The sequence below is a fragment of the Nanorana parkeri genome, unplaced genomic scaffold (assembly GCF_000935625.1).
Source record: "Nanorana parkeri isolate BGI_ZX_2015 unplaced genomic scaffold, ASM93562v1 scaffold331, whole genome shotgun sequence".
In the NCBI taxonomy this organism is placed as follows: Eukaryota; Metazoa; Chordata; class Amphibia; order Anura; family Dicroglossidae; genus Nanorana; species Nanorana parkeri.
Window position 1 is genome coordinate 21,250 of NW_017306599.1, and position 16,690 is coordinate 37,939.

The 16,690-nt window shown below is 44.8% G+C and overlaps 1 protein-coding gene across 1 annotated transcript in view; it reads right to left on the reverse strand.

The window, feature by feature from the left end:
* Window positions 1-16,690, reverse strand: part of ANAPC7 (anaphase promoting complex subunit 7) — a 40,169-nt gene that overhangs the window by 11,334 nt on the left and 12,145 nt on the right. Inside the window, exons 5-7 of the mRNA XM_018558308.1 lie at window positions 16,494-16,647; window positions 15,417-15,559; window positions 1,278-1,395 (exon numbers count right to left, since the gene is read on the reverse strand). Coding sequence (XP_018413810.1) covers window positions 1,278-1,395; window positions 15,417-15,559; window positions 16,494-16,647 — 415 coding nt within the window. The remainder of the gene's footprint in view (window positions 1-1,277; window positions 1,396-15,416; window positions 15,560-16,493; window positions 16,648-16,690) is intronic.

Genomic DNA, 16,690 nt, shown 5'->3' on the forward strand with positions numbered 1-16,690 from the left:
GGTGATCTTAATGAATGTAATATAACATTATGGCCCCTAGATGGAGCATAGAATATAGATGTTTTTCTTCTGCTCCTCGGCTCCATCTAGTGTCTATAATCTGTTATTACATGCTAACATTCTTGTTAAAAAAATCTATTTGCACAGAACAAACAATTTTGCAGGCCAAATGGTTCTGCAAGTTTTTTTATATATAGGATATATCTATCTAGATAGATATCCATCTATATATACACACATATAACATTTTCAGAACCATTTGGCCTGCAAATCTCTGAATGTTTGATCTGTGCAAATAGATGTAAAAATGAACATTCTTTGCACATTTTTTTTTTTTTTAACAAGAATGTTAGCATGTAATAACACATTATAGCCCCTAGATGGAGCTGAGGAGCAGAAGAAAAACATCTATATTCTATGCTCCATCTAGAGGCCATAATGTGGTATTACATAAATTCATTAAGATCACCTCTTTCATATCCACATCTAAGAAACATTAAAATGTCTAATTCCCTTTTTTATTTATTGATGAACATTAGTAGAACATAGCATAGTGCAGAATATAGAAGTTGAAGGGTGAGTCTTTACAATTGCCAATAAACCACTAAGTTGACAATGTGTTTTAACTATATACCTCATTGAGCAGACATCATTCTGACAAAGAAATTGTAGCATTGTACAAAAGGTTTTGAATCGCCACAAGAACGGGGACAAGAAATTGCAGCACATATTGCTAGGTTTGCACACAGGTTACTATAACATTCTAGCTGTCTATAATGTGTGGCTGCCATCCCTAACCTAACTTTTTGCACCACGGTACTACATGCACCATGGTTCTCCGCATTCCATGGTCTGGTACTGACAGAAAGTATAGGGTTAAAGAGGATTTCAGTTTTATGAGAGGACATTTGCTAATATTCTAGTTACAGATCAGTTAGTTTAGCCAAAACACTAAGGGCTCTGTTGACATATGTGCATTGTGGTAAGAAATGGTATAACACATGTTTTTCCACAATGTACAACATACACTGATGTGCTTTGCAGTGCAATTCATTTTGAATGCCACCCAATGAACCTTGGCAGCACACTGCAACATTTTTACATTGTAGCGCACCTTAACGCTCACATGTGAATCATCTTACAATACTATAATCACTATAACTCACTTTAATGCCTAATGCACAGGTTTCATATGTCACGCCAGGAAATCTCAGAGCCTCAAGCACTTTGTGTCATAGTAATGCTTATCTGGACCACAGCATGCACATTGTACTCACCCGGACACCACCCATGGTTCTGCATGCTGATCAGATATGTTGAATAAACGGCAGCCAAGATTCTCCACATCCTCCAGCCGCCCTTCTCGAGCTAGCAGATAGCCATAAATATCCATTCCTGAGAGAAAGGAAGGGGGCAAGACTCAGTCTTACATGCTTCACATGCAAAACAGTAAAAAAATATGTATCCTATAAAAGAACGGTCTAGGTTTAGTAAAAACGAATTTACAATGCAGATTCACCTGGAGCCCAATGGGGATAACATTTACTTTATATTTGTTACATCTTCTTATTCACATCACAACTTCAAAAAACAAACAAACAATTGTTCCTTATATTTTTAAGTGCTTTTTTATGTGCTTAAAAATCCTATGTAGCTGCCCCTCTATGTAATGTTATGGAGGGGGCGGTGGAAAGTTGTTTACTCTACTTAACCCTGTCTGTACTGTGCTGGCAGATCTCATTATCAGTTCTAAACTAGATTTGAACACTGTCTGTGCCAACAAGGGGTTAAAGATCTAGAGGTAATGAGGAAGCTCAATCTGTCCCTTGGTTTGTCCCTCTCCTTTAAATTTCAAACTGCTGAGAGCAACCTGGAATCTGCACAAAGGCCTCCAAAGAAACAGCTAACGGCAAGAAATATTTAAAAAATATTTTTTTGGTATGCTGGGTTAATGGGAACACATACATAAATAGTGGGGTTCTCTCAAATTTGACTGAAAAAGTGGAAATACGCCAAATTTCAGACATAAAAACTTGTTTTGTTTAGTATAGATTAGAGAAGGCTTAGTATTACAGTATTTTTTTAAAATTATTGTTGCACGTGCCCCATTTCGAAGCTTGCCTAGTGAAGTACCTTTGTCTGTTGGAACAGCATGGCATTCACCTGCAACAAGAAGCTTTGTGAGGCATTTCATACATTCTGTGCTTTTGCCTTCATTACCCCTGCGAGTCAGAGGCAAACTAAAATCGGGGGGGGAATTCAGTAAAGGCCTACCACCACTTCTATGGTGGTATGGACCTTTAAAAAGTTACTGCCAGTTTCAGTCTCTCACGATGCGTGTGACAAATTCAGGTATTTTCTTAGGCACCATTCGCACCAGGGCGTCACGGAACACGCTTGCCTGCACATTTGCAGGACTAAGTTTCCCGGGTTTGGTGTCGTCCCCATTGATTCCCTGGATGCACAACAAACACAGAAAAATTTTACAAATTTGAGCACATAAGTTCTGCCTTCTTCTCGTGCATTTGAACGTGCAAGGAAAAACCATATTTGCTTGGCCGTGCTCGGGGTGCCATTACCTAGTAATGGCAACACGAGCACGTCCTGCGTTTGTGCATGTATCATGAACGCGTGTCAAAACATGAATGACTGATGCATGTTCACGATACACCCTGGTGAGAACGGGTCTTTATTGCACCGCTTTAAGAATCTGTCGCTATGGCTGCAACAGATTCAAAAAGAAATACCGACAGTTTACAGATTGGAAAAGTGGCTGTAATTGAGACCAACTCTGATCTGGCGTACACAGAGGCCAGTGTTTAGAGTGAATCATGCATGTACTGGAAGCGGTCACAAATATGACATTCATTGGTTGCTAGAACACCGGGCCACCAGCATCCTAGCAACCATTTATGCATTCCTGACCCCATTCAGCTGTTGGCTGCTAGATTCCCTAGTTGTCAGCTGAATGTAAACAAAGGGGCTGGGGATGCTGGCTGAAATCATGTCAGCCAGCATTCCCCACACCTTTCTTTACATTCAGCTGCACACTACGGAACCTCCCAGCCGGCAGCTGAATAGGGCCATAGCTGTGACAATGGTTGCCTTCAACTTTGGCCACAGCCAACAGCCTCTTAGCAAACAAACATGCTAAAACGTGGCTAAAACAAATGTGGCTAAGTAGACAGAACCTGATGGAGTGCCAAGGATTAGTTTCCCATCATGTCTGCTCTGCTACTGATTGACCGAAGGCAATGGGCAGCTTTTATAGCCAATAGCGTCTGGTACATCGCTGGCTATGGTATAACAGGTACATGAATCTGGGGCAAGCACTGACATGTGTCGTGCAGATGCATGACAGAATTCTAAAGCATGTCAGACAGTCTTCCGGAATCCCCACCCCTAATAGACCTTAAGTATTCAGAATCCAAACCTCATCCAACTGTGTTAGTGGGAGTGTAATATGTTGCAGCTTACCAGTCCTATGTGGTGGCTGCATTAGTTTTCACTTTTCAGGCTAACAACATTTTCAGCAAGTACATGTTAATTATGCCATGTCCTTGTCACTTTCTGTGAGATGCATTGAAAGCGCAATTTAACTTTATCGTGTAAAACTACTAAAACCCATGCAAAGCAATTTTGGTCTGGAGTGAATGCAAATGGAGCAGCCTGTTCATAAAATTCCAATTACTAGCAACCAATTAATACGCCTCAACTGCTGTAGCAGGCTGCCATCTTTCTAACCAAAAGGTGGCAAAATGTCAAAAGTCTCAAGGGACAAATACACAATGAGATGGGTAAGGACAGAATGGCCACACAATTAGACAAGAGGGGAAAAAAAGGTGACAAGGAGGACAAGAAACACTTGGCCCGGGAGGCAAACACAACCAACTGGTCCTTTCATGGTCAGAATAGTTTTCCGTGGCCTAAAAGTTCACCATACAAAGTATATCATGGAAATTGGTGGTCTGGGAGGCAAACCTAAACAACTAGTCCTTTCAAGGTGAGGATACTTTTCTGTGGGCTAAAAGTTCACCATACAAAGTATATCATAGTGATTGGTGGCTTTTGCTTTTGGTTGTTGTCATAGAGAACATGGTTTATTGTAATGCACATATACAGTGTATGTCAAGGAGGGGGGGGTGTAAACGATAGGTGTACTTTGTGAGCTGAACAAGATGACTACTGCTTTATTAAAATGACTCGCCTATATAAAATGCAAGATAGCATGACTTGACATGATCACAGTTTGAATCCTGCCCAGGACACTATCTGCATGGAATTTGCATGTTCTCCCTCCTTGAGGGCAGGGACTGATGTGAATGTACAATATGTAAAGTGCTGTGTAAATATTTGGTGCTATATAAATACCTGTAATAAAAACATCACAAATAATGCTGGTGATTCACCTTTCTTTAACCCTTTCCCATCCACCACCTGTATATAACAGTTTATAAATGTTCTCCCCTTTAAGAGCCACCATCCAAAACTTGGGGAATCTCAATTCTGACTGCCACTGACAACCAAGAATCAAATCAGCATGGTTTCCAATCATGTGTTGTGTCAGCTAGGACATAGTGATCACATGCAAGCTGGTGGTTTCACTGAGAAAATGAAAGCCTTCAGGTTTGCAGAAGAACACTGCCACCTACAGGCTGCAGCACTCATCTGCAGTGCCATATGTTTAATTTTGTCATTGTAAGATTACAGTATTAAAAATAAAATACATTATCTTATACATTTGTATGCATCTGTAAACCTATATTAAAAACAGAATATTTTCATTGAAACAATGTAACAAATAAAACGAATGCTAATCCAGCTCCACACCACCCGGGCGTGTGACTTTATATAACCCCGACTAGAGGATCTTTTCTTGCCCAGCTCCATAGCCCCGGCGACCTACGAATCCTGAGGGACACAACCATGGGCAAATATTCTGGCTCGAACCGCAACAACGTGAGGGCTCCCTCAACTCCCGATGCGACTCGTTCAGCGGGCAAGATGGCGCCCTCTCCTCCCGCGCAGGAGCGCCCTCCATCCTCACAAGAACTGATGGCTGATATGAACAGCTCTTCCAATGACGGAGCTGCGTCGCAGTCTTCGCTATCATGCAATCAGCCCAAACCTACTTGCAGAGATGCGATGCTCCTGGAAAAATTCAAACTGCTGCTGCAGCGAGAACTGAAAATGGCCACAGACAAACTGGCCACCCGCCTTTCCCGTGATATCAAGGAGCTAGGCTCCCGACTCAATGATATGGAATATAAAATGGATGATGTGATTACGGTGATCGACTCCCATGAGCAAGATCTTGATTCCCTGAAATCTGACGTCTCAAACACGCTCCTGAAACTGGAGGATTTGGAGAACCGGAACAGACGGGGGAATGTGCACCTCCGCGGCATCCCTGAACATATTGAAGACCTCAATGCCACGGTGACAGCCATGTTTCAGGAACTCTTACCAGGTCACCCAGTGGAGAGGCTGGAGCTCGATCGGGTCCACCGCGCACTGGGTCCTAAGCGCCCGGATGGCTCCCCGAGAGATGTAATCCTCAAACCAACCTTCTACAAGACCAAAGAGGCGATCATGAAAGCCACATGGGAGAAAAAGGACCTTTCTTTCCAGGACTTCGATTACAAGGTCTTTTCCGATTTGGCGCTGCAGACGCTATTGAAGAGGAAGGCCCTGAAACCCTTTCTAATGGCTCTGCAGCGACACCAGGTCAAATATAGATGGGGCTTCCCTTACAAGGTGTCTTTTTCGTACTGGGGGTTCCCGAGATCGTTCTCGTCTCCGAAAGAATCAGGCCCGCTCTTGGAGTCGCTGCAGCTACTACCACCCATGACCACGGAGCAGCTGACGGCCCCCTCCCAACCCAGACAAGAGCGCCACCTGAGACCTCTCTGGGAGAATCGCTCCCGCCACGGCCCGCCTGACCGGAATCGCACGCCAACCAGATCCCAAGAGGACGCGGCTGGATGAAGGTGATGCCAGCCACCATGTCATCCATTCCCTGGGAGCCAAGTCTCTTTGCTGCCCACGCTCCTCTGTTACGTTCGAGGTTCGCCGTTGCCTCTATCCTGCACCCTTGTGTGGTTGAACGGTAGGGCGGCTGGTTGTGGACCCCTTTACACCCCACTGACCTGAACTGTCAGCGTTCCAACTAGCCGCGACCACCTATACGTTATTATTGGCCCTTTTACTACCAGTTCCACCCCTGGTGTCTGGCCTGCTGTAACCGTGGAGCTCACTTGTTCCAGCCGGGGACCTTGAACACGGGACTCCCTGTGCCACCCCTGTCACTGGGGTTCTCCGTCCATACGAGACCTTTTGTTTTTAGCTCAGAACAGTCGGACAGGGAAGCATTGACCGCTGTCCCCTACGATCGGACAGGTCCCCACCCTCCACGTCCAGGCCAGAGTGGTTATCTCGAAAAGTCACGATTTCTACTGTTATTATACCGTTGTATTATAATGTTTTGGTATACTACTTTTCATTGCAGTATTATCCTGTTGATACCACATTAGTCCTATATTAGCGGGTCTTTACGCTCCATCCCTTGCTACACCCCCCCTCTCCCTCACCACCTCTTTGCCCCCCCTCCTCCCCCTTTCCCCGCCCCTCCATCAATATATGCGTATGATCCACACTTATCCTCTTGCTTCCATCTGAGCAGTCCACGTCCGGGTGGATAGAGCTCCCCCACACTGGTAATGCCTTTGAGTGTTACTCTGCTCTGCATTTGCAAAATGGTACTACTACAGAATGTAATGTTGCTACTAATTGTCTCTCTCCTCTCTTTCTTTCTCCCCCCTACGGCCTCTGCCGATCCTTACTCCCCTGTAGTGTTGGACCTCCCTACTTGGTCACAGGCTCCGTGGTTCCTGCTTCCCTTGCGGGTATGTAAATGGTTCGCATGCTGGTGTGATCTGTTGCCATGATGTCTAAACTTCAATATAGTTTACCACAACGTCCAAGGATTAAATGCTCCAAACAAACGCAGGACTGCCTTTAATTATTATGCCTCCAGGGGCATACATATAGCGAGTCTGCAAGAAACCAGATTCTCAGACTCCTCTAAACCTAAATATCTACACAAACAATACCCACAATCATTTCAGGCGACTTTCCGTGAGAAAAAGCGGGGTGTCTTAATCGCGTTCCACAAAAGTACTCCATTCACATGCACCCGCGAAATAGCCGATCCCACGGGCAGCTATATAATACTACAAGGCAAAATATTTGACACGGAGCTCACCCTGGTAAACTACTATGCCCCAAACTCACGCCAAACACACTTCTTCTCACATCTTCTGGGAGTCCTGGAAAAGCATAGCAGGGGTACGGTAATAGTAATGGGAGACTCCAACATGGTCCTAAACGAAAAATTGGACAGGTCGGGCCCACGATCTAACCAGATGGCACATGCACACACGGACAACAGTACTACATTACTGAACACACTTCTATCCAACCATAGTCTATTTGACGCCTGGCAGGAAAAAAACCCTAACGCCAGGGACTTTACATTTTATTCCTGCCCTCACGATAGCTTTTCACGCATCGACCACATTTTTGTCACTCCGAACTTTCTTTCCTCAGTGGTCCGGTCTAGCATACCCTCAGTCCCTTGGTCCGACCACTCCCCGGTCCTCCTTAGCTGCACATCCTTGGTGTCCCGCCCAGCTCACTTCACATGGCGCCTAAATGATTTGTTACTTTCCTTCACTGACACGGCAAATCTGGTGGAATCCTATATCATCTGGTATTTTTTCCTCACCGATTTCCCGGTGGGAGGCTCACAAGGCCACCCTCCGGGGTGACCTCATCCAGTTGGCCTCTCGCCGGAAAAAGGAAAGGGAGCGCAAACTCCTAACACTATCCAGAGATCTGGAGCGCCTGGAGTGGAAGGCTCACCCCATGGTTGCCACACGCAAACTGGTCTCTTCAGCAAGGGTGGAACTAAACCTCCTTCTGAATGATAGAACCGACTTAGGTGGTCTAAACAAAACTTTTATGCCAGAGCCAATAAACCTGACTTGATGCCCACAAATCTACTACATCCCAAACCAAAGGGGGTGCGCGCCCAATCCGGCTCAGACTCACAGACGGCTCCATTTCTGCGAACCCAGCCTCCATTGTGTCCAAATTCGACTCAATATTATCACGCCTCTATCGCAAACCCCAACCATTTAACACGAAGGCTGCTGATGACTTCTTTGAGGACATTCAGATTACGGCCCTCAGCGATAAGATGAAGGAGAAGATGGAGGCAGACATCACCCTTCAGGAAGTACAGATAGCCATAAAATCGCTCAAATTCCACTTCACCTGGCGAGACAATCAGCTAAGTTACCTAGGAATTAATCTAACAAAGACTTACGACTCGTTGTATAAAGCCAACTACACCCCCCTATTCAAAATAGCTAGGGACTTACTTTCCAACTGGTCCCATTACTGCCTCTCATGGATGGGCAGAGTAAACCAATTGCAATACCAGGCCACGCCATGCGAGCCATCTAGAACCAAATCTTAGATTTTATATGGCAAAATAAACATCCTCGGATCCCTAAATATACTATTTGCACCCACAAATGACAGGGGGGGCAGGAACTGCCGAATCTCAGCAAGTACTTTCAAGCAACACAAATAGCGCCGCTGACGAGCTTATTTCTAGCTTCCCAGGCTCCGTTGTGGACTGAGCTAGAGGGGGCACTATGCCTACTCATAGCGATAAAGGCATTACCCTGGCTTCCACCATCCGAGCGCCCCAGTGCCATGAGCCCCATAATGCGACTGACTCTAAAAATATGAGACAGCACAGTAAATTGATATCGCCACACTTACCACTGCTTCCCATTGTGGGAAACCCACTGTTCCTCCGGGCCTGGACTCCCCAGGGGCATTCACATGGTGGAACACACATAACTTCTCATACTTGCATAAGGGATAAAGAGAGGGAGAGGGATAACATTCGCAACTGGCCCTCCATCCAGGAGACCTCGCAAGCCCCGGCTGTGGAATTTTTCCGTTACCTGCAGTTACAACACTGGGCCTCCAGCTATCTTACTAATAGAGCGAAATCATCAGCCCCGTCTATCTTTGAACACATATGTTATCACACTCCAGCACAGCCAAAACGAATCTCTATACTTTACGCCCACCTTAACTCAGTCCCATCCCGATTGAATCATGGCTATGTCTCGAAATGGAAGCGAGACCAAATCCATAGCAGAATGGCAACAGATCTGGACCACAGCCGCCACATGCACAATCAATGTTACATCCACGGAAACTGCCTACAAGTCACTGATGAGATGGTATATGGTCCCTGCCAGACAAGCCCATGTGGGCCCTTACCGGTCAGCCTCTTGCTTCCGTGGCTGCTCAGCACCTGGGGATGTCTTACACACTTGGTGGACATGCCCAATGCTCAGCAGATTCTGGGCACACACATTTAGTCTCCTTAGGAATCTTTTTCAAACTCAACTACCCATGGACCCCTGGTTCGCACTCCTGCACCTTAAACCAGCAACTCTCACAAAACCTCAACACAAACTTGCAGTATATATACTACTAGCTGCCGAACAGGCCATAGCCCAGGCCTGGAGAAAGCAATTTGTCTCCTTTGCAGAGGTGCGATGCAGAATAGACTCCTTCTTTATAAACGAAAAATTGTCTAGCATCCTCTTGGACACGCAGAAAAACTTCCTGAAAACCTGGGATCCTTGGGTACAATATGCCCACCCATCCTTGATACGGGAGAGTTTGACAGCCATCTGACCGAGTGGGGCTCATTGGGGCGCGACTTGCGGGGACGTCCAGCACTAGACCTCTCCCCCCCCAAAAAAGGGGAGCCTCCGCACCTGCCCCCCCCCCCCCCCCCCCTCTTTCTGGAGAGCTGTCCCTCCACTTCTTCTCTTCCTTTCCTCTAGCCTTTTTTCTAGCCAAGATGGTTTAAGGTAACTCAAAGGCCAGGTCCACAGGCTTCCACTCACTAAGTGATGGACGTCGAGACTGGACTCTCTGGCTCGTGCACAACTATCCACAAAGCCATATCACGAATTGATATATGATCGACATAATATGCTTCCTTTTATTTGTTCAACTGATTTCCTCCCGTATCCCGCGAGCCCTATATGTAAGCAAATAACAAAACTTTTACTTAACTCAATTGTACTGCTATGATTTACTTTCCATTTTGTTATCTTGGAAAAAAACAAAAATTCTATAAAAATCTTTGTGAAAGAAAAAAATAAATATAAAATTTAGTTATAGTTATTATTCAGTTAAAATAGAACGATGGGCCAACCTTTTTTGGCCATAGTTCTCTTAAGGATCACAGGAGGACTTATACTAACGTCCTCCAGTGACCCAATACTCAGCATATAGCGGGCTATTGCCCGCTAAATGCTGCGAGCACAGAGCCGCGCCGCAGCCGGGACAGATCCAGACAATATTGTCAAGATCCACCCAGCTGGCTGATTGACTGCTGGCTCTGCCCGCCCTTTTCCCCAGCCATTCCTCCAGTCAGGCTGGAGAAACGGACATGGGGGCAATCCCTGCAGGAAGTGATGCCTGACAGTCACCGCTTTCTGCATGGAGAGGATTGGGAAGTCAGTGATTGGAGGTATGTGTTTGATGACTTCCGGATCAATAGAGCCGACCTGTGACAGCCTCAGTGTCATAGGTGAGCTTGAATTATGAGGGATGAGTCTTTTTCCACTCACCCCATAATTCTCCTTTAACCAACACTGCTAAATCTGGCCATCTAGGTATTCATGAACCCTGGCCACATAAGGATTAGCAAATAAGTAAAACACATAGAGGGTAATTTATCAAAACGGAAGCAGACCAGATTCTGTCTGCTCCATTTTTAAAATTCCCCCTCATATCGCATTCCTCCAGGATTGACTTTCTTAGCAGCTTTCTGCATTCAGTTGTACAACATATAAGATCCAAAAACAAAGTCAATGCTGGAAGACCACCCTCTGTCAGGAGATGCGATTACATGCGTGAAGCAGATGGCTAAATAATGCCTGGCAGTCGTCACAGGTAGCGCGCCCTCCAATGATTAGGATCTGAATGGAGGAATGCGTTTACTCAGGACCACAAGACCTAGGCATATTATTGATACTGGCCTGCTATGTAAAAAGTTAACCCTTGACTTTTGTTGCAGTGGGGCTAACTCACACTGTAAGGGTTATCTGCTCGTTTTTTTTCTCTAGGGTTGCAAATAAAAAAACAAAAATTCTCACCAGATTCTCAATCTCACCTGACTGCTAGACTGGTCCCCACAGCCTCCCCCCCCTCCCCCGGCGGTCTAAGCATTGCTGTCATCATCAAGTCTAATGCAGGTCTATTCATTTGCATTAGATGTGAGGACACCAACGGACATAACAGAGAAGGAGCAGATGGGGAGAGAGGAGAGTGCCAACCACTGCAGAACCGAGAATCGGGTGAGTATATCTTGTTTATTCCGGCTCCTAGGAAAAAAACGAGCAGGTAACCCTTGCAGTGCAGGGGTAGCCCCACTACAAAGGGTTAACTTTTTACAGACCCGAAGTTCTTCTTTAAACCACATTTTTAGCAGCTTTCCTAGAGTCTACACCAAAACAAATAGACGGAAGATAAATTTCCCAGAACTAGCATCCGCCTGTTTAGGCCAACCATTCAAAGTGAAAACTATGCCAAGGCAACAGCTCCCTGGAAACGCCACAAAGCATGGCACTTTCCCAGTAGAGCAGATAACAGGAAATCTCCAACATTCTGTCCACGGACAAGCTGATCATCTTTCCCCCACACAGAGCGGACTTTCATAGTTTAAAGGCCAAATTACACATAGAGAAGGAGGTACTGTATATAGAACAATCTGAAGAAGCAAGAGAGACCAGCGCATCGCCCACCTCTACCCCAGCACAGGGAGCAGAATCCTGAACAAGAATCTCCAGAAATATTGATTTGATTTATTAATGTACACTGAGTTGCCAGATTATTATGACCACCTGACGTTTGTAGGCAAATTAGCTATAATTTTGCGCTGAAGTTGCTAGAGGGCCAGACCATTACAAATAGGGAAGCAGGTTGTTTACCACGACAGTAGAAGTGATTTTTTTCTGCACATGCTCCATGTGCAGTTATTTTTCTTGGATTGGCAAAACAGAGATATGCATTAACCTCTTGCCGTCCGCCCGTTGTAAAAAAATGGACGGACGGCACTGCAGCATTGGCGGGTTGCCGTCACCAGACGGCATTTTTTTTCTGCTCGCGCGCGCCACCTAGCAAATCATTCTAGGTCATTACTTTAACATGTTTTTTTTAGGGCTGTGGAAATTAAACATTAATTTCTCGATTAATCGTTAAACTTTTTGATCGATTAAAATTATTTTGATCGCTAATGAAAACACTCACCTCTCCGCCGGCGATCCAGTGACGTCACCGGACTCCTCCCCCCTTCCCCAAGTGGCTCCGTCGGCTAACGAAGGGAAGGGGCAGGAGTCGGGTGACGTCGATGTCCGTGACATCACCGGACTCCTCCCACCTTCGTTAGCTGACGGAGCCACTTGGGCCGGTGAGTTTGCCCAAGAAACTTTCTGCACGAGCGCCAGCCAAGGCATTGGCCTATACACATACAGCACAGCAATGAAGTAATAAAATGAACTAGGATCACACTAATCCAGCACGTTATTATTCTGAGTTCTCCCACTCAAGCGGCGGCCATATTGAGTGGGGCACGTGAGATTAATAACGTGCTGAATTAGCGTGATCCTGGTTCATTTTATTACTTCATTGCTGTGCTGTATATGTATAGGCCAATGTAGTGGGATCTGTATGTGCGTTATAATTAATCAAAATTAATCGATTAAGAAAAATTTCGATTAATCGAACACGAAAAGTTTAATCATTACCAGCCCTAGTTTTTTGCTTTTATTTGCTTGCGATAACATTCAAGATCACATGATACAGATCTGTGTTATCCATCTCTGTTTAGCCATGTAAAATCAGACAGTGCAGTCAACATTCTTGCTGAAAAAGAATATAAAATATAGGAATAACTGCCACTTGAGTACTTTTCACGAGAACTCATAATGGAAAATTCTGTTCACAGACATTTAATGAGATAAAAGAAGCAATAAAGTACAAACACTGCACCACAGAGCAAGGGTCAAAGCATGTGTTTGAGCAAATATGGTTTCCCCCATACTAGTTAACAATACTTATTTACTATTTATATAAATTTATAAAAAGAAATGTACTACATTAAAGTGTGTGTGAATATGCATGAGATTTACCAAACTTCAAAAAAGCTGATTTATCAGTTGCTTTGTACAGTGGTCCGTGTACAAGCTAAACCTGCCATGCTGACACAGTAATGCACAGTTCTTGGGGGAAAATACAAAGAAATGTAAATTACAAATGAAGGCATCTAGTGTGCGAGAGTGTTAAGGTGTCCATACACTGTACGATTATGAGAATCGCGGGAAATCCCGCGATCGTATGATAATCGCAAAGCGTATGGAAGGTGTGCGACCGTTTCTACTGTACGATCGCACGTCTTCCGTCGAACAAGCAGGCTGGAAAACCCGCCTAGAATCGTACGATTCTTGGTTGGTTAGTGGCGTGCTTGTTTGACAACTGCAGAACGGGCCGGTGTGCGCACACTGCCCGTTCAGCATTGCGGTCATCGGAAACGCCCACCCCTCAGCGGGGCGGGCTTGCGATGATCGCAAGTACGATCTGCCTGTCCAAGATGGGCAGATCGTACGTTTTTTTAATTACTTTACAACCATCGCAAGACAAAAGTTTTGCAAGGATTGTACAGTGTATGGCCACCTTTAGATAAGCTACCCACAGAGATGAGATGACAAGTCACCCAATCTGGGATGAGGATGGAGAGAGATCATTAGTGCGCATTAGAAAATCCGTCTCTTTTGCTATTGTTCCCCCTGAGAGAAGTGGCACTGCCAGCTTTGCCTGTACTGCTAATCTCCTCCGGCTCATAGAAGCCGGCTAGATCAGCAGAGCCGACATTGCACATTTGTCCCGAGGGTGGCTGGATCATATAAGCACGTCTGACCGTCTACTGATTACAGGCAGCCATTACCTAGATGTAGGGTTACTAGCTTCATTAGAGCAATGTCAGAAAAGAGCTTTTCATCTTAAAAAGAGATTTCATTGCTCTTAATGCAGCTGATGTGGGTCTACAACAACAACAAAAATCCATTTACGTTTTATTTATAGGCTGGAAGATAGAACTTTCATGCAAGAGTAACTGAAACCATTTCCAAAAATTTAGCGGCAAGCTAAATACAAGAATCTAGTAGCAATACGTAGGTGTACTGTACCTGTGCTAAACTTCTAGATCTAGCTAGCAATCTACTCAAACACGCAACAGTGATTCCAATATGCCGGAAATGCACCTCAATTGAGGGGGGGTCTCTTGTTTTTTTTCTTTCATCCCATGGACAAAATTAGGTTTAAGGTCTGAAACATCGATGTTTCCAAACCACACCCGTGACTGGCTGATTGCAGCTACCATGGCTCCCCAATCCAAATAATACAATCTGTGGTGTGGACCAGAATCCTTTCCGTCCTCTTCTCCCAATTCTATCGTCTCACATCTTTTCCTTAAAGAACTCCAGGAACAATTCTCTTAACCCTTGCAGTGGGGAAAGGGTTAGCTGCTCATTTTTGTCTAGCTTCAAAAATAAAGTTATACTCACCTGGTCCTCTGAGTTGACTTGCTCCGAGACCGGTCCCTTCCACCTCACTCCCCCCTCCACTGCAGCGACCTAAGGTCCCCGAGTCATCATGCTCTATACAATATATAGGACGTGAGGATGCCAAGGGATGTACCATTGCTGCAGCGGAGGACACAGGAAGGAAGGAGCATAGTCATAGCTGACCGGCTCCAATGTTTAGGTGAGTATAACTTTTTTATTTTTGAACCTAGACCAAAACAAGCACTTAACCTTTGTAGCTCCACAGCAAGTGTTAAGAAAAAAAATTGACCCAGACTTGTTCTTTAAATGCACTACAAATTACAATCTGATTATACAATCTGTAGATCTACCAAAAACTATGTAGTACAAGAGCCTGCCCGATTGGATACAAAATTGGCTGGATAGATTCGGTAGGTCCTCATATGACATCGTTTTGGTCAATCTAAAGTTGATTGTAATGTGTATGGCGGGCCCTAACATTTTCCTCTTCTCTTCAGTCCTGCCACAGCTCTTAAATGTAGAAATCCATTACTATAAAATGTCATTTCTAGGAAGCCTTGGATTCTTATAGCCCAAAGAGGAGTAAATAGTCTCGAACAACTTTGTAATAAGATTAGGCTGTATGAAGTTACCTATGCACACTGAGAATATATATCAGTTTCTGTCTGTCAAAAACAATATATTTACCTTTAATCAGATAAGGATCCAGCATCTGAGCCTGCTCAAACTTCAGAATAGCATTTTTGTTATCGCCCACTCGGAAGTAGAGGTCTGCCAAACTGCCCAGTAGATCCACGTTGTCCCTTAGTAAAGATTTTTTTTCTAAAGAACTAGGAAAACAAGATTAACAATCAAAAGAGAATGAATAGTCTTTTTAGTTATTTTAGGTAAATAAATAAAGATCAGCTTGATGTAAAAATAATCTTAGGCTGGCCATACACCGATCTATTTTTTTTTGTTTAACCCACAGGCTGAATGAAAAAAAAATTCCTCCATCAACACTAACAGCATGTCGATCGAGGAATCCGCACTGCTTACATACAGTGGCTGTTGGCACCTGTCAGAATACCCGACCAGAGCAGGCAGCTTATTGGCTGCTGGCTCTGATCGATCTAAGATTTTCCGACTGCCTCCTTCAATCAGCTGATTGAGGGATGTCAATCAAGGGGGTGCCGACAGTGGCACACACTGTGCGACTTTCGGCCGGTTCCTTAATATATGAAACAGAAAATATGAACAGTGTATGGGCACCTTTATGACCCATTCGCATTTGTGACTCCCCAGTTCCTCCCAATATATCTCACCTACCCCATCTGCAAGGTCCAACTGCCTCCTCTACTTTACCTACTTCATCCACAGCTCGAGCCACATGCCCACGCCGCCTCCTTCGCGGGTCTGGTATTCTTTCTCCTACTGCCCCCATCCAGCTGCCTCATATTGCCTGCTCACCCCTCAGACTGACATCACATCCAATGGCAACACTTTCCAAAATCAGGTCCAGCTGCCACCCTCTCTACCCCCATTCCCACATCTGCAGTCCAACTGCCACCTCAATTTTACTGAAAAATCCAAGGTGAAGGCAACACCTCATTGCTCTAAAAGGACACTTTTATGATAATGCATGTTCTCATAAACATTCTTATAAACATGCAACTTTTATATTGTCCATAAAAAAAAAGTTTTAAAAGGATCCTTTACATATCTATTGAGGTTATAACAAACATGACCACAATATAAAACAAAGTGAGTGCCCAGTTCTCTTACCAGATCGTATTAATTGCTCGTGTGTTGTCCCCAGTGTGTACAAATGCATATGCTTTGATCCAGGCAGAAAGCCAATCCAAGTTAGGAATACTCTGAATAACATTTAGGGTCATTGACGCCACTTCTGCCCCTTTCACAGACAGAGACAACAAACCTTGTAGGAGGGGGGGGGGGGGGGGGGAAAAAAAAAGGGGGGG